This window comes from Vigna umbellata, chromosome 4 (genome assembly GCF_029865625.1).
Source record: "Vigna umbellata cultivar VRB3 chromosome 4, Vumbellata_1.0, whole genome shotgun sequence".
NCBI lineage: Eukaryota > Viridiplantae > Streptophyta > Magnoliopsida > Fabales > Fabaceae > Vigna > Vigna umbellata.
In genome coordinates this window covers 58027262-58045144 of record NC_142168.1, presented here as the reverse complement: position 1 = coordinate 58045144, position 17883 = coordinate 58027262, and the positions used below count along the sequence as shown (strand labels likewise).

Below are 17883 nucleotides of genomic sequence, written 5' to 3'. Positions count from 1 at the left end.
AATTTCTCCCAATAGCATATTGGTTGCCTTTAAGCTCCTGGACTTCAGAACTAATTACTAGGAATGCTAGGAATTGTATGAACTCGTAATTAAGGATAGGCCTTCTTGCAAGGTGATTTAGAGAGTGACATTAGCAATTGATGAAAAGAATGATGAATTCCTAAAGTATATGAGAGTGAACAAGACTAAATTGATAACCCCAACAACATACTCATCCATTTAATTCATTAAAGTGTTTGTTTTCCTCTTTTCCATTGATCAACATTCATGCATACATGTTTAATTATTGTCTTTTGCATTTAAACCTACAATCAATTGTTTACAAGTCTCAAATAATCAATAAATCATATAACTAACTAGGCTGTGAGTCCTTTGGGAAAACGATACTTGGTCTTACCTAGTTTTATTACTTGATACGATTCGGTCACACTTGCCGATTGTTAAACAAGTTTGTGGCGCCGTTTTTCGATGTTCATAAATTTGTCATCAGTCATCCAGCTTTGATAGAGAGCTTTGTTGCTGCCATTGTTGTTGTGGTTGGTTCTCAAATTGTCCGGCAGCTTGCCAAAATTGACTTTGATCCATGCTTGACTGAGGTTCCCACTAGTGGTTGAGATTACCTTGAAAGAATTGAGTGGCCATATAGTTAAATTCTTGTGCAAGCATTAGGCACAAAACCCTAGAAAACACTTGTTAGCACAAAAAGATAGAGAAGATAAACTAATAAGATAAAAAGAAAAATTAAAAATATAGAAAGATAGGAAGATAGAAATAAAGAAGCTAGAAAGATAGAAGATAGAAAGAAAAAACGAAAAGATAAAAAGAATAAAAAGATAAGAAGATAAAAACTAGAAAGATGGAGATAAAGATAAAAAAATAATAAAGAAAAAGATAAAAAGATAAAAACAAAAAGATAGAAGATAAAAATAAAAAAAATAAAAAGATAAAAAGATAAAAATTCAAAAATCAAGTCAAAGCTAATCAATAATCACACAAATAGAATAGTTAAACCACGAGTCCCCAGCAACGATGCCAAAAACTTGTCAACCCCCGGCAAGTGTAACTGAATCGTATCAAGTAATAATAAAATGGTAAGACCAAGTATCGTTTCACAAAGGACTCACGACCTAAACAATTGTGTGGTTTCTTGATTAAATAAGACTTGAAAAACCAATTCTTTAAGATTTAAATGCAAATACTAAAAAGTAAACATGAATGCATGTATTGATCAATTGGACAAAAGAAGCAAAACGTGATTGAAATATATGGATGATTATGTTGTTGGGGTTACCGAGTTCTCCTATCCACTCTCATGTATTCAAGAATTCACCTTTCTTCATTAATGTTAATGTCACTTTCTAATTTACCTTAAACCCGATGTCTCGGTGAAGAAAGCCTAATCCTAATCACTAGTTTGCAATGTCTTGTCTCCCTAGCAATTATTCATGCATTACATTCGCATAGAAGCTTAAAGGCAACCAATCCTCCTATCCCTATGTCTAGGTAATATTGCTCTTGGGAGAATTTCTTCATGTCTAGATTTATCTATATGTGTCCATAAAAATAAAATCAACGATCATGCAATTGAATGGGTTAAACAAAGCATGCATAGAGTATAGAAGAAAAACCCTAACAATTAATGAAAGAAAGCATATATATATTATAAAGAATGAATTCAAAACATGAGACTTTCAAAGGATTACAACAGTTCCCCAACAACAATGAAGGTTTAGTTCACCATAATCATGGTGAAACTAGATGCAAACCAATGAAAGAATGAAAGATAGAACCCTAGAAAGTTGAGAAAGGAGCTTTAGCATCCAAAATCCTCCTTCAAGGGTAAAAATGGCGCTCAGTGGCACTTTTTCCGCTCAGCGGTAAGTGCGACTCTTCAGAATGAAGCTCAGCTGCATTTTTAGCCCTCAACGGTCACTACAAGAAATATTAAAATTATATACGGACTATTATATATGGATTTAAATCCGTATATAATTTAAATATTTTATACGGATATTACATACGGATTCTAAAATAAAATTATATACAGATATTATATACGGATTTTCCGTATATAAATTCCATACATAAACTTGGCGCGTGGCGGCGGGAAAATTTCATAAGGATATATCCCCTGGAATTCCATTACCCGTATGTAAGTAGAATGAAGTATATTATATACGGATTTCAAAAATAATTTTTAAAAAAACGTACTTTTATTAATTAGAAGCTGAAACCTATCATTCACTCTTTGTTATCCCTCTCGAACCGTCGAGCTACTCTCTCTCTCTGAAAACCTCGAGCTATCTCTCTCCTCGAACCCTCGGGTCCTTTCTCTCTCGAACCCTGGAGCTCTCGCCGTCCCTCTCTCGAGCCGTCTTCGCTCTCCCTGTCCCTCTCTCCAGCCCTCTTCACAGTCCCTGTCCGTCGTGCTCTGCTTCTGTGTCCTCTCTCTCTGTCAAAGTGTCCGTCGTGTTCCGGCGTTCACCAAGCAATCTCCTTGTTCGTCGGGTGTCGTAGTTGGATGCTGAAGGAGTATCTTCATCTGGTAAGTAAACCCTAATCCTAATGCTTAGTAATCGATGAAATCGTTAATCGCGAACCCTAATCTTTTTCGTTGTTTGTTTTATTTGGCACATTTGTGGTTGGTCTCGCAAGCCGTGGTTGGAGTGTCAATCTTTTCAAAATATTTGTCCCTTTGTCTGATGTGAATATACCATCCTCTTTTATGTGTGGTTTAATTATTAGGACCTTGAAAGATTAATGTGGTTTCTACAACATCATTTTGATGTACTTATCCATTAAGCTTTATAGGACACTTTCTTGCCCATTTTGATGGCTACTCCTTTGTAACATCAGTTTTTCCTTTTCTTGTCTGTCCATATTGATAATTTCTTAACCAAGATTTTCACTTGACCATGGTAATATATGGTTCATTTCTCCTTGGTGAATAAATGACTTCCGTTTCATGTGAACATTTTACAACTTGAAAATCCATTTTTTTTAATTTTAATCTATATATTTTATGTTATGCTTGGATTAGCTATGTCTTGCTATTATTGATGAACTCAGCTTGATCTGTTTAATTTTGCTAGGAAGAGGGTTGGAGGATTGAAATTAGAAGAGTTACCAGGCTTGGAGGCACTAAAGATCCCGGGTATACTTTTAACTGTTTTTCTCTTTAAATTCCATTTAGCATGAGCATTACCCCTTACCCCCACCATTTGTTTCTTCTTTTGGAGTGTTGGAATCGGGGTTGGGGAGACAGATATAATTTGCAAGTAATGGCATCACATTGGTTGAAGATCGCTCATCTTTGTAAAACAGATGCTATTTTCAGCTTTGAATGTCTTTTCAGATAGGAGAGCCGAGCTTGATTGAATGAAATTGTAGCATTAAATGAGTCATAACTTATAGGTTTTCCACAGTTCTGTTATACCTGTTGGCTAATGACATTCTGTAATTTATACATTTGCATGATACGTGGTTAGAGAATGAACATCCCTTCCTCTTTTTAACTATGTTATAACTTTCTTGCATTTCGAGCACTCGTCTTTGACATGGTTTCTGTTTTAAGCATCTTCTGGTTCTTAACAGGATCAACTGATGGCCAGACAAAAATAGTGAGAGAGGGGGATAATGGGGTGGCATATGGATGGAACAAGAGAGAACAGAAGTGGGATAAAGTAATTCCCTCTGTTCTATATTTTGTATTTCACTTAAACTATCTATTTCTGTTGCCTAATTGAAATCCAAGTTACAGTGGCAAATATAGATGATATTATAAGATTTTTTATTAACAACTATCGTTTACTTAAAGATCGGTGAAGTTGTTGATGGACCTGAGGAATCAAATCGCCAACTGTTTGATGGTATTCAGTATGATTATGGTCAGTTTTCTTTGCTTCCCTGAACACTTAATTAGGTTTGCCTTCTGCAGATTCATTTCTTATAAACTTTGCCTGTGTTTATTCAGTGTTTGATGTGGATATTGGTGATGGTATGCCTATCCGTAAGCTTCCATACAATCGATCAGGTACATGTTTTTACCTACAGGCAGCATGTTTAATCCTGATTTAATAATGAACAGACTCACTTTCTTGTGCCACATCAGGAGAAGTTATCTTGTTGTTCTATGAATGTTTTAGAATAGTGACTTTAACTGACTTAATAGGGTCAGTAGAAACGTATTAATTATTATTTCATTAGTTTCTTATGTGTTGTATAATTCAACTATGAAAACTTGGAGAAGTAGATGGATTTATTCATATTCCACTAGAAAATCTGGATTGTGTAACATGAACTACTCTGGTCCAAGTTATCAAAACTGTTACGGTAGATTGCATCAGTTTCTAGAATGTGTGCGCGTGTGTGCATACTTGGTCAATGTACTAATGAAAATAAAGCAGTTGTTTTGCCCTGTCCTATATAGAAAAAAATGAGGTGTGGTAGTAAAATAGCACTCAAATATTTTTGTTTTCCTTGCATTTGATTTTCGCTTATGCTCTGAAGTCTGGAGTCACAGTACTTAAGATAGTAGAGACATATTTATGAAGAAGAGAATGTGTCAATCTTTTCAAAATATTTGTCCCTTTGTCTGATGTGAATATACCATCCTCTTTTATGAGTGGTTTAATTATTAGGACCTTGAAAGATTAATGTGGTTTCTACAACATCATTTTGATGTACTTATCCATTAAGCTTTATAGGACACTTTCTTGCCCATTTTATGCTTTAAGCCTTCTTGTCACTTGCAATTGTTTGTCTTATTTGACCCATGCAAGATGGTAAGAATTTTATGCCTGTGAATGAAAATTGCTTACTAATAAATAAAACTTTAATATGTCTCCAGATAATCCATATGATGTTGCTGATAAATGGCTACTCAAGGAGAATCTTCCACTTTCTTTTCGTGAACAAGTTGTACAGTTCATTCTTCAAAATATCGGACAAAACAATGTTACTTTTGATGCCTCATTTCGTGATCCCTATACTGGCTGTAAGAATAGTGTTTGTTAAATAACAGAATTGATGGTGGTCATTATCCTTGTAGTCCTCCTTTTTTACTTAATTGCTTTTTACTTTCTGTTTCAGCCCATGCTTACGTACCAGGACAACCTTCTCATTTGTCTGGTAATAAAAATTCAGCTTTGTGTTGCCATTCATTAGTTTCATCATGTTCATCTTGTAGTTATCTCATCCTTGTATGACTCATCCAATTTTTTTTTTTTAATATTTAATGACAGATATTTCTGCAAAACCCACTTTCAAGCATATTCCTAAGGTGTGCTTTCATACCCTTTGTATTAGAGGTGGTTGACATATTTTGTCTTGGGGAAATACATTTCAACCTGGGAGTTCTTAAGTCTGGAAAATGCAAATGATCTGTTTTATCTTTTACTTAGTAGTACTTTTTTTTTCCTTTTTATTAAAATAAAAAAAATGCATTTTTAATTTTTAGCTTGGGTTACATGTTCTGTGGGCAGTTAAAGTCCAGCTATGTAGCAAAGTCCTTGATCCCAGCATGTTATATTTTGTGTGCCCTAACCTAAGTGTAAATTTATGTATAATATTAGCATCTGATCTGGTATGTTGTGGCATAAGCAATTTGTAAATTTTTTATTTTGATGTAATTGTGGTCTATGTATCCTACTGTTTTTTTGTATTAAAGATAGGGATCCCTTGAATCGGTACATGGAGAATATTGCTCTAAATGGAGCTCAATAGGAAGAAATGACTATTAATGTTTCTTGATGATGCCCTTGTTTATTAGTTCCAAATGGGGCTTCACTTTAGAAAATTGGTGTCAAGTAACTCCAAAGTTTTGATTTCATCGTTATTTGGCCTTTATGGTCTTGCTATTATTAGCTCATTTTTACTGCTACTATTACAAGAAGGCCAGCATATCATCTTTATAGAATGTTGCTCAATGGACGAGTAATTTGATTCCATTTGGAAGTGGATGGTACTTAAAGTAGTGTAATAGTTCTTTTAACACAATTTCTGTGAGGAACTTTGTACTTTTTCCCTCTTTGACTTATTATGTAATTTTTTAGCTCATACCCTGTTATTAAATTCTGTTGTCAGAAAGGGATGCTTGTTTTTGATGCTGCTCAGTTTGATGGGATTCTTAAAAAGATTATTGAGTTCAATAATGCATTACAATCTGACCAGGTAGATATGGTAGATGTTTTATTTTTCTTTGGTTATTAATTTGTTATAGATACAGTTAAAATCATATACTTTTGGCCAAAGGAACTTCAAAGTTGCCATGTTCAGGATTGGGGAATGTTTTAATCTTCCATGTCTACTTTACCCATGATCATTTCGAACTCCAATGTGCTTGTTGATGATGATAACTTAAACTGCCTTTTGATTAAAGACTTGAAATCTGAAGTTTATGATGTCCTTTAATACGGACTTACACATGATTTCCAACTACCTATGAGAAACTCTGCATATGAACTATGTATAAGAATTAATAACAATAAAGCTGCACATTTTAGCAAGTGGGCTTCAACTTTTACGGAGCATACATGAATTCAAAAATAAAGTGTGCTGTGTAAATTGGTTATATTTTTTGAATCTCATGCAGGAAAAGCAGAACTTGTCTTTGACTGAGCTCCATGTTTCCATACTGGGTGCCATTGTTAAAATTCTGAAAGATACTTCACATTATCATTCTAGTAAATTTGCAGACTCTGATATAGACTTGTTACTGAATCTGCTTCGATCATGGCCTATTGCAATGATATTTCCTGGTTAGTTATTGTCTCTTGTTTTGCTCCTTTTTGTTGTACTTCAAGAAACTTTTGTTGCTAATTTGAGAAAATCATTGGAATTTCTTTTTTTTTCAATTTTTTGTCCTCATTTATAGTTTATGAGTACTGATGTTACTGCATAATGAGTTATACTGAAACTAATATTCCTACTCTGTATTTTGTATTATCAAATCTTATACTACACTTCATTGTTTTTATTTTGATGTGAAGAGACGAGAATGAAGGCTGGGAGTGTTGATTCAAATGCTACATAAATATTTTATTGTATTAGTTGGTTAAAATTTTGTTTAATATATATTTGTATAGTGTGGATGCAGGGCATATATATTTATTGTATGGGATGTTAGTCTTGATTGATATATTGTTATATATATTACATTTATTACGTTATATATTATATAGCAAGCTAAGATAAGTTTTCATTTCAAATTTTGGGTGTAAAATATTATAATATATATATATATATATATATATATATATATATATTAGATGGTTTGTAATAAACTTTTTCCTTTGGGATTATTAGTATATTATATTAAAAGTATTAACTGGATTGCTGCAAAATTAATTATATTTGGATGTATGAACGTGTGAATGTACTAAGAGGTTTGAACTAATATTATGCACCATACCTTGTGATTTTAGTATAATCTTGTTGCAAATTTGGATTCAATTGTTATTAATTAGTTGACTTCTTTTTCATAATATTTTAGATAAAAACTCTTAAGAAAAGAAAATAAGAAAAAAGTCTTCCTCGCAAAAAGTGACAATAAATTTCTATTAATTTAATGAGTTAAGTGTAGAATCTTTTAATTAATTTTTTAAAAGTATTAATTGTATTTCTTTTTTTCCTTATTATTGTAGGTCGGGGCAAAGTGATGGTATTGGAGCAGTTTGCTTTGACAACTATTGACACGGTGATAGCTTTTTACCCTATAACATTTCACATTATGCGAAATTGAGCAATGGACTAGACATCATGTTTGGAAAAGAATAGCGCAAGGCGACATCTTTTTCTATCTAGAGAAGATATTGTAGTTGTTGTAAACATCTTTCTCTGCCTTTAGACTTTGATATTTTACCATTTGGACAGATTTTTTATTTATTCATTCAAGTATAGGATCCTTATATATTTTCTTGTACAACTTTTTTACTTTTGCATTGTCTTTTCTTGGATATAGAAACCATTTAGCTCGAAACTTATGTCTTATTTTTGATAAATGTTGAAAGTTTTCAGTGAATTATATCTTTTATTAAATAGTTATAAATGTTTATCTATATTAGATGATTTTTGGCAATTTGTTAGTTATGTTGACTTTTATCAGCTATTGAAACTCATAACTATTAAATGCAGATGCAGAATCACCTATTTTTTTTTTATAAAATCATAAATTATATACGGATTTTTCCGTATATAATTATATACGGATTTTCCGTATATAATTATATACGGATTTTCCGTATATAATTATATACGGATTTTATATACAGATTTTTCGTATATAATTATATACGGATTTTATATACGGATTTTCCGTATATAATTATATACGGATTTTATATACGGATTTTCCGTATGTAAATTTAATACGGATTTTTCCGTATGTAAATTATATACGGATTTTTCCGTATGTAAATTATATACGGATATCCGTATATACCTTACCTACGCTTCTTTTATATACGAATTTTTGTCCGTATATAATCCGTATGTAATATCATTTTATATACGGATTTTGGAGGTTATATACGGATTTTGACCGTATGTAACTGTGATTTTTCTTGTAGTGGGTGATTTTGGCACTTCAAAACTGGCGCTCAGCGGTAATTACTGCTCAGCGCAACTTTTCATGCATTCTGGTTGACTTTTCTGCATTCTGGTTGACTAGTTGACTTTTCTGGTTTCTAGTTGACTTTGTTGCATTCCAACCATTCGGTACTTTAACTCTTCTTTCAAATCATTACAATAACCTACAAAATCAAAGGAATCCAACAAAAAACCATTAAATTCACCTTCAACTCTCTTTTATTCACAAAACTAAAGCAAAAACATGATTCCAAGCTAGTTTCTAAGTCATAAAGGTTGTTTTTGATGTCAAAATTAAGTATAAAAATAACGGTTTTTCAACTGTTATCATTATCCAAGGCTCCGAAATTGTATTTGTAGAAAAAAAAAAGAATGATTGTTGGGAGCCAGAATTAATGCCCCATCACGTCGAACCCCCCAAAGAATTCGACATTTTGTGGAGTGACCCTTTGGCTTCATGCGCATAATAAAACGTCAAAGCCCTCAATAATTTGACGTTTTATGGGTTGGTTTAAAAGAAAAAATAAAAAGAATAACTATTGGCAATTAAAACGTCGAACCCCTAAAGAATTCGACGTTTTGTGGTTGGTTTAAAAGAAAAAAGAAAAATATATTAAAAAAGGGATTGACCCTTTGGCTTCTGGCTAGTTAATAAAACGTCAAAGCCCCAAAAGAGTTTGACGTGTAATGCCTTGCCTTCATGCGCATAATAAAATGTCGAAGCCCCTAGTAGTTAGACGTTTTATTGGTTGATTTAAAAGAAAAAATAAAAAGAATAACTGCTGGCATATAAAACGTCAAAGCCCAAAAGCATTCGTCGTTTTGTGGTTGGTTTATAAGAAAAAAGAAAAATATAATATAAAAGGGATTGAATTTACGTCGAGCTGGTTTTGGTCGTGACGTTAATTCATTTTAGACGGCGAATTGGATTCCAAAACGACGTGAAGCGATTGAATTTATTTACAACAATACCACTGGTGATTATTAACGTTGGTTGTTCTGTTATGAACCGTTATGCGTATTATGCGTGTGATGCTATACACGATTTTTATATTAGTGTGAGAATAATTATCAAATATCAAAATTGAGTATTCTTTGAGAGTTATTCTTATATTTATAAGATTAATATGAATTTTGAATTTATATTCTTATTAAAATAATACTTGTTTAAAAATAAATTATAATAATTGAAGAATAAATAACAATTAATATATCATGATACTTATTTATAATATTTAAATATAATCCAAATATACGCTCCTTTATAATTAAAACCTTTAAATAAATCGTGTAAGGTATAATAGAAAGATACTACAATCATAATTTATTTTTTATTACATAACATACAAAATTCATCTCATTTCCCCGTATTTTCCTTTCGGACAAAACATAATGGGAAAAGAGAGAATAATTACAGTTTGAAACGTAGATGAAGTAAAAAGGTTAATTTTTCTTCAAAAAAAGACATCGTTTGTTTTTCAAATTCAAAGTATTTTTCCGTTGAGAAGTAAAAATATTTAAAATTTTGAGTTTGAATTTTAATAATTTATTTAAGATATAATAGTCATATTTTCTATTTACCATCTTGAATATCCAAATGAGAATCCCTAATCACCGTAAATGTGTACCCTTCTTATCACATCAGAATAACTACGGATTCTCCGAAACTCAGCTGATTTTCTTTGTCCTCGCGGTGCTCTTGGCCAAATCTCACTGCATTGAAATTTCTCGGTAAGTAAATGGTGCCCAATTTTTTCATTTCAAGATTAGTTGCATCATCATCGTTCACTGGCTACAAGGGTAGTCATCTTCTATTGGGTTCTCTGTTTCCATGCAAACACACTGCTTCACTTGTTTTCTTCAATTATTTCACTTCAGACACTTCCTCTGATTCTAAATCAGATGGAAAGCAACACAAAGGTTCCACCTTTACTGTGTCCGACCTCATCAACTCATGTGGGATGTCCCAAACTCTGGCTAGGGAACTCTCCAACAGGGTGAATTTGAAAACCCCAGATGGCCCAAATGCTGTCATTGATATCCTCAGCAACTATGGGTTCTCAAAATCCCAGCTTGCCAAGCTTGTGATGAGACATCCTTCCGTGCTATTTACAAATGTAGAGGATACCCTTTTGCCTAAACTCGAGTTCTTTCGTTCTATTGGGCTGTCCAACACTGACATACCTAAGATCCTGATTGCCAACCATGGTATCTTGAAGAGGCACTTGGAAAACTGCATCATCCCTCGCTATGAGATCCTAAAGAGTGTAGTTCTTGCTGATCGGGAAGTTGTTAGAGCTATTAAAAATGCCCCACTTGGTTTTGTGTATGGTGACTTAATGAATAGGTTGGTTCCAAACATTGACATTTTGAGGGAATGTGGTGTGTCCCAGGCTTCCATCACTCACCTGGTGACTAATTCTCTGTCTGCAGCATATGTGGAGCATTCCAGGTTTGTGGAAGCTATCAAGACAGCTAAGGAAATTGGATTTAGCCCTTTGAAAATGGACTTTGTTGTTGCTATTCACGTGCTTGTAACTATGAGGAAAGAAGTGTGGGAGTCAAGGTTTGAGGTTTATGAAAGGTGGGGCTGGAACCGGGAAATGGCTCTTCGAGCATTTAGGAAGTTTCCCAGTTTTATGAAGTTTTCAGGGGAGACATTTTCCAGAAAGATGAGTTTCCTTGTGAAGGATATGGGTTGGTCATCAGAAGCTATTGCTGAATATCCTCTAGTTGTAGCCTACAGCTTGGAGAAGAGGATTATTCCTAGATTCTCTGTAATAAAAATCTTGAAATCAAAAGGTCTCCTTGAGAAAAACGTGCACTTTAGTTCCATTATTTGCACAACTGAGGAAAAGTTCTTGGAGAAATTTGTCGTCAATTTTCAGAATGTTTTGCCCCTCTTACCAGACCTCTACAGAGGTTTGCTCAATCAATCTAATGTAGTGTAGCATTTGGTTGTTTTTATAGCTATGATTCTTTCTAGCTTCAAACCTTTTAAGTTCAATCCTAATTAGATCTTTAGTTTTTCTTGTTTTCACATTTTGTGCCATTTGAGTTCTATTTTGATACTGATTGTATAAATAAATAAGCTGATTAAATCCCTTTACTGGTGATTTCCACTTTCAGTATCTTGGNTATATTAGATGATTTTTGGCAATGTTGTTAGTTATGTTGACTTTTATCAGCTATTGAAACTCATAACTTAAATGCAGATGCAGAATCACCTATTTTTTTTTTATAAATCATATTATATACGGATTTTTCATGTATAATTATATACGGATTTTCCGTATATAATTAGATACGGAATTTCCGTATATAATTATATACGGATTTTATATACAGATTTTTCGTATATAATTATATACGGATTTTATATACGGATTTTCCGTATATAATTATATACGGATTTTATATACGGATTTTCCGTATGTAAATTTAATACGGATTTTTCCGTATGTAATTATATACGGATTTTTCCGTATGTAAATTCTTACGGATATCCGTATACCTTACCTACGCTTCTTTTATATACGAATTTTTGTCCGTATATCTCGTATGTAATCATTTTATATACGATTTTGGAGGTTTATACGGATTTTGACCGTATGTAACTGTGATTTTTCTTGTAGTGGGTGATTTTGGCACTTCAAAACTGGCGCTCAGCGGTAATTACTGCTCAGCGCAACTTTTCATGCATTCTGGTTGACTTTTCTGCATTCTGGTTGACTAGTTGACTTTTCTGGTTTCTAGTTGACTTTGTTGCATTCCAACCATTCGGTACTTTAACTCTTCTTTCAAATCATTACAATAACCTACAAAATCAAAGGAATCCAACAAAAAACCATTAAATTCACCTTCAACTCTCTTTTATTCACAAAACTAAAGCAAAAACATGATTCCAAGCTAGTTTCTAAGTCATAAAGGTTGTTTTTGATGTCAAAATTAAGTATAAAAATAACGGTTTTTCAACTGTTATCATTATCCAAGGCTCCGAAATTGTATTTGTAGAAAAAAAAAAGAATGATTGTTGGGAGCCAGAATTAATGCCCCATCACGTCGAACCCCCCAAAGAATTCGACATTTTGTGGAGTGACCCTTTGGCTTCATGCGCATAATAAAACGTCAAAGCCCTCAATAATTTGACGTTTTATGGGTTGGTTTAAAAGAAAAAATAAAAAGAATAACTATTGGCAATTAAAACGTCGAACCCCTAAAGAATTCGACGTTTTGTGGTTGGTTTAAAAGAAAAAAGAAAAATATATTAAAAAAGGGATTGACCCTTTGGCTTCTGGCTAGTTAATAAAACGTCAAAGCCCCAAAAGAGTTTGACGTGTAATGCCTTGCCTTCATGCGCATAATAAAATGTCGAAGCCCCTAGTAGTTAGACGTTTTATTGGTTGATTTAAAAGAAAAAATAAAAAGAATAACTGCTGGCATATAAAACGTCAAAGCCCAAAAGCATTCGTCGTTTTGTGGTTGGTTTATAAGAAAAAAGAAAAATATAATATAAAAGGGATTGAATTTACGTCGAGCTGGTTTTGGTCGTGACGTTAATTCATTTTAGACGGCGAATTGGATTCCAAAACGACGTGAAGCGATTGAATTTATTTACAACAATACCACTGGTGATTATTAACGTTGGTTGTTCTGTTATGAACCGTTATGCGTATTATGCGTGTGATGCTATACACGATTTTTATATTAGTGTGAGAATAATTATCAAATATCAAAATTGAGTATTCTTTGAGAGTTATTCTTATATTTATAAGATTAATATGAATTTTGAATTTATATTCTTATTAAAATAATACTTGTTTAAAAATAAATTATAATAATTGAAGAATAAATAACAATTAATATATCATGATACTTATTTATAATATTTAAATATAATCCAAATATACGCTCCTTTATAATTAAAACCTTTAAATAAATCGTGTAAGGTATAATAGAAAGATACTACAATCATAATTTATTTTTTATTACATAACATACAAAATTCATCTCATTTCCCCGTATTTTCCTTTCGGACAAAACATAATGGGAAAAGAGAGAATAATTACAGTTTGAAACGTAGATGAAGTAAAAAGGTTAATTTTTCTTCAAAAAAAGACATCGTTTGTTTTTCAAATTCAAAGTATTTTTCCGTTGAGAAGTAAAAATATTTAAAATTTTGAGTTTGAATTTTAATAATTTATTTAAGATATAATAGTCATATTTTCTATTTACCATCTTGAATATCCAAATGAGAATCCCTAATCACCGTAAATGTGTACCCTTCTTATCACATCAGAATAACTACGGATTCTCCGAAACTCAGCTGATTTTCTTTGTCCTCGCGGTGCTCTTGGCCAAATCTCACTGCATTGAAATTTCTCGGTAAGTAAATGGTGCCCAATTTTTTCATTTCAAGATTAGTTGCATCATCATCGTTCACTGGCTACAAGGGTAGTCATCTTCTATTGGGTTCTCTGTTTCCATGCAAACACACTGCTTCACTTGTTTTCTTCAATTATTTCACTTCAGACACTTCCTCTGATTCTAAATCAGATGGAAAGCAACACAAAGGTTCCACCTTTACTGTGTCCGACCTCATCAACTCATGTGGGATGTCCCAAACTCTGGCTAGGGAACTCTCCAACAGGGTGAATTTGAAAACCCCAGATGGCCCAAATGCTGTCATTGATATCCTCAGCAACTATGGGTTCTCAAAATCCCAGCTTGCCAAGCTTGTGATGAGACATCCTTCCGTGCTATTTACAAATGTAGAGGATACCCTTTTGCCTAAACTCGAGTTCTTTCGTTCTATTGGGCTGTCCAACACTGACATACCTAAGATCCTGATTGCCAACCATGGTATCTTGAAGAGGCACTTGGAAAACTGCATCATCCCTCGCTATGAGATCCTAAAGAGTGTAGTTCTTGCTGATCGGGAAGTTGTTAGAGCTATTAAAAATGCCCCACTTGGTTTTGTGTATGGTGACTTAATGAATAGGTTGGTTCCAAACATTGACATTTTGAGGGAATGTGGTGTGTCCCAGGCTTCCATCACTCACCTGGTGACTAATTCTCTGTCTGCAGCATATGTGGAGCATTCCAGGTTTGTGGAAGCTATCAAGACAGCTAAGGAAATTGGATTTAGCCCTTTGAAAATGGACTTTGTTGTTGCTATTCACGTGCTTGTAACTATGAGGAAAGAAGTGTGGGAGTCAAGGTTTGAGGTTTATGAAAGGTGGGGCTGGAACCGGGAAATGGCTCTTCGAGCATTTAGGAAGTTTCCCAGTTTTATGAAGTTTTCAGGGGAGACATTTTCCAGAAAGATGAGTTTCCTTGTGAAGGATATGGGTTGGTCATCAGAAGCTATTGCTGAATATCCTCTAGTTGTAGCCTACAGCTTGGAGAAGAGGATTATTCCTAGATTCTCTGTAATAAAAATCTTGAAATCAAAAGGTCTCCTTGAGAAAAACGTGCACTTTAGTTCCATTATTTGCACAACTGAGGAAAAGTTCTTGGAGAAATTTGTCGTCAATTTTCAGAATGTTTTGCCCCTCTTACCAGACCTCTACAGAGGTTTGCTCAATCAATCTAATGTAGTGTAGCATTTGGTTGTTTTTATAGCTATGATTCTTTCTAGCTTCAAACCTTTTAAGTTCAATCCTAATTAGATCTTTAGTTTTTCTTGTTTTCACATTTTGTGCCATTTGAGTTCTATTTTGATACTGATTGTATAAATAAATAAGCTGATAAATCCCTTTACTGGTGATTTCCACTTTCAGTATCTTGGTTAATTTATCTCCATTTCCGTTGTATGTTCTATTTTAATGTGACCATACTATATATATATATATATATATATATATATATATATATAAGTGTGTATGTATATGTATATATATGTATGTATGTATGTATATATATGTATGTATGTATGTATTTCCATCAATTATAAACGAAGATGAGATTTTATAGGCATGAGGATGTCTATATTTCTTTCTACCATAAACTATATAGAATGTGTTGGTGGAGGCCCCTGTTGTCTGTTAGAGCATGCAGAAGGGATCAATAACTAAAGTTGAATCAAACTACAGTTAATTGTGCTTTAATTACCATGTTGTAAAGTTGTCTTAAAATTTTGTAATCTTCCTCTACTTCTATGTGTCACTATAGTGCACACTGTTATGTCATGGATACATTTAGCATTGAACTATTTTCCAGCTTCTGTTTCTCTTCATATTTTACACATTATCTCAAGGCAGTAGTAACCAGAAAGCAGGGGAAGGTTACCTTCACTATGTTTGTAATCAAAGTCTATTTAATGTTTCAATGTTTCTTTGATGAAGATGTCTAAGCACAATGTGCTGAAAGATCAAGTAGTATTGACTGTTATTAGTGAAAACTGGGATTTCTTTTATTTGTCTCGTGTTGAACGAGGCCATTAAGTTGATGGCAAGAGTGCACATGATTTCCCTAAGATATTTGAAACTGCATTTAAAGCATTATGGACTTGGATACTGTGCTATTGAACTGATTCTTTTAATATAAATTTTTCTACTTGGACACACAAGGACCCTTTTTTGTGATGGATTGTTTGGCCTTGGTCTTTTGAAAGATGAATTATTGTGAGGGATTGATTCCTTGCTTACTCAGATATACTTACTGACAATGTCATATTCTGATTCTGGTGCTTTTGATAAATTTTTTTAAGAATCAATGATCATAATTTTGTCACTTTTATAGGTGGTTTTCAAATTAGTTATAGTAGCAAGTGGCTTTAATCTGATAGTACTCGATAGTACTTCATATTGGGGGACTTAAATTAGTTCATGGGAACTTACCTTTAAGCATAAATGACAAGTTTATTTTGAGGCTTCCTTTCTGGACTTTTATCTATTGTCAGATTTGGCTTTTTTTTTTCTGTTTTCTGTGTTAAGTTGAGAAATTGTCTTCACTGATATAGATAAATACTTTTAGCTTATTGTGGAGTTGCTGTCTATGTCTTGTGGTGCAAATTTTAGGTGATCTAATGGACAATAGTAGCCTGCTTTATGTAAACAGATTTAAGTGGATGACAGTATGTGATAAGGTTAATAAATTTAGTGGATTTCTTCTCGTTGTGTTCATCTTAACTTGATATATGCTTTGGGATGGCATTCATACTATTAACCTATTGTATTTTTGGTAAAAGGTTATGGGAATAAAATCAAGGAATTGATATGGGATTAATCTAATAACTCACTAACACAGAATTTACTAAGTACGCAGGGAAAGCACCACAAGTAAAGTTTCAATATTAACACAACCTTTTGAATTATTTGAGAAAACTAAAAGTTAAAAGTTTATTGAATACACTCTTGTTTTGTTTTTTTGTTTTCATTCCTTGTCTTCTCTTAGTTTTTGTTTATATATATATATATATATATATATATATATATATATATATATATTAATTTTTCTTTTACTTTTAGAAGGGAGTGCACAAGCTTTAGTGTGGGATCATTTGATAACACATATTTTGGACACACTTTTTGTTACAGTATAAGGTAGGGGTAATAATAAGGTTTGAAAAGTATATGAGAAGGAGAAGGAAGATAAGAGGGAAGTGAGATATCGGCAAGTGTACAAAATCGTATCAAATAATAATAAATGGTAAGACCAAGTATCGTTTCCCAAGAGACTCACGATACTAGACACTCATGTAATTACTTAACTAATTAAGACTTTGAAGAACAACATAGGGTTTTTGAATGCAAAAACAAGAAAGTAAATATGAACGCACTTTTGATCAAGTGAAGAAAAACACAAAGGTGAATGAATAATATTGAAATTATGAGATGAGTATGTTGTTGGGGTTTAGATTTCACCTAGATTACTCTCATGCATATACAAATTCATCTTCTTCATGCAATTGTTAACGTCACTTTCTAAAGTACTTAAAACCCGATCCCTCGACGAAGAAAGTCTATCCTTAATTACTAGACCACAATCCTTTGCATCCCTAATAATTAATTATGCATTGCGATTATAAGCTTAAGACGACTAATCCTCCTATCCCCCATCCCTAGGAAATATTGCTCTTGGGAGAAATTCTCAAGATCGTGGTTTCTAGGTATTTCCTAATAACAAAGAAGACCATAAAATCATGCCATGAACGATCAAAACATAACAAGCATAGAGCAAAGAAGAAAATCCCTAACAATTGATGAAAGAAACATATATAATTAAAACCAATTCAAATATATGAGAGTTCACAAGGTTACATCATCCCCAACAACAAATTGAATTTAGTTCCCC

The 17883-nt window shown here is 33.0% G+C and overlaps 3 protein-coding genes across 5 annotated transcripts; all 3 read left to right on the top strand.

The window, feature by feature from the left end:
* Nucleotides 1–3532: 3532 nt before the first annotated feature.
* Nucleotides 3533–8029, top strand: LOC148200670 (uncharacterized). The gene is made up of 9 exons (XM_088114586.1): nt 3533–3683; nt 3818–3887; nt 3974–4033; nt 4850–4996; nt 5092–5130; nt 5244–5281; nt 6085–6171; nt 6593–6758; nt 7644–8029. Exons 1-9 carry the CDS (start codon nt 3558–3560, stop codon nt 7739–7741), a joined length of 831 nt encoding a protein of 276 aa, XP_087970712.1. The 5' UTR covers nt 3533–3557; the 3' UTR covers nt 7742–8029.
* Nucleotides 8030–10183: 2154 nt separating this feature from the next.
* On the top strand, nt 10184–11626 carry LOC148200669 (transcription termination factor MTERF8, chloroplastic-like). 2 transcript variants are annotated; one of them, XM_088111976.1, is made up of 2 exons: nt 10184–10317; nt 10465–11626. In XM_088111976.1, the coding sequence occupies exon 2, from the start codon at nt 10548–10550 to the stop codon at nt 11535–11537; it is 990 nt and encodes a 329-aa protein (XP_087968102.1). In that variant the 5' UTR covers nt 10184–10317; nt 10465–10547; the 3' UTR covers nt 11538–11626. The 2 variants fall into 2 exon arrangements, with proteins under 2 accessions (XP_087968102.1, XP_087968101.1); XM_088111975.1 differs by having other exon boundaries at nt 10191–11626.
* A 2211-nt stretch (nt 11627–13837) lies between these two features.
* LOC148200668 (transcription termination factor MTERF8, chloroplastic-like) lies at nt 13838–15401 on the top strand. Of its 2 annotated transcripts, XM_088111930.1 has the most exons (2): nt 13838–13971; nt 14119–15401. In XM_088111930.1, the coding sequence occupies exon 2, from the start codon at nt 14202–14204 to the stop codon at nt 15189–15191; it is 990 nt and encodes a 329-aa protein (XP_087968056.1). In that variant the 5' UTR covers nt 13838–13971; nt 14119–14201; the 3' UTR covers nt 15192–15401. The 2 variants fall into 2 exon arrangements, with proteins under 2 accessions (XP_087968056.1, XP_087968055.1); XM_088111929.1 differs by having other exon boundaries at nt 13845–15401.
* Nucleotides 15402–17883: the final 2482 nt, after the last annotated feature.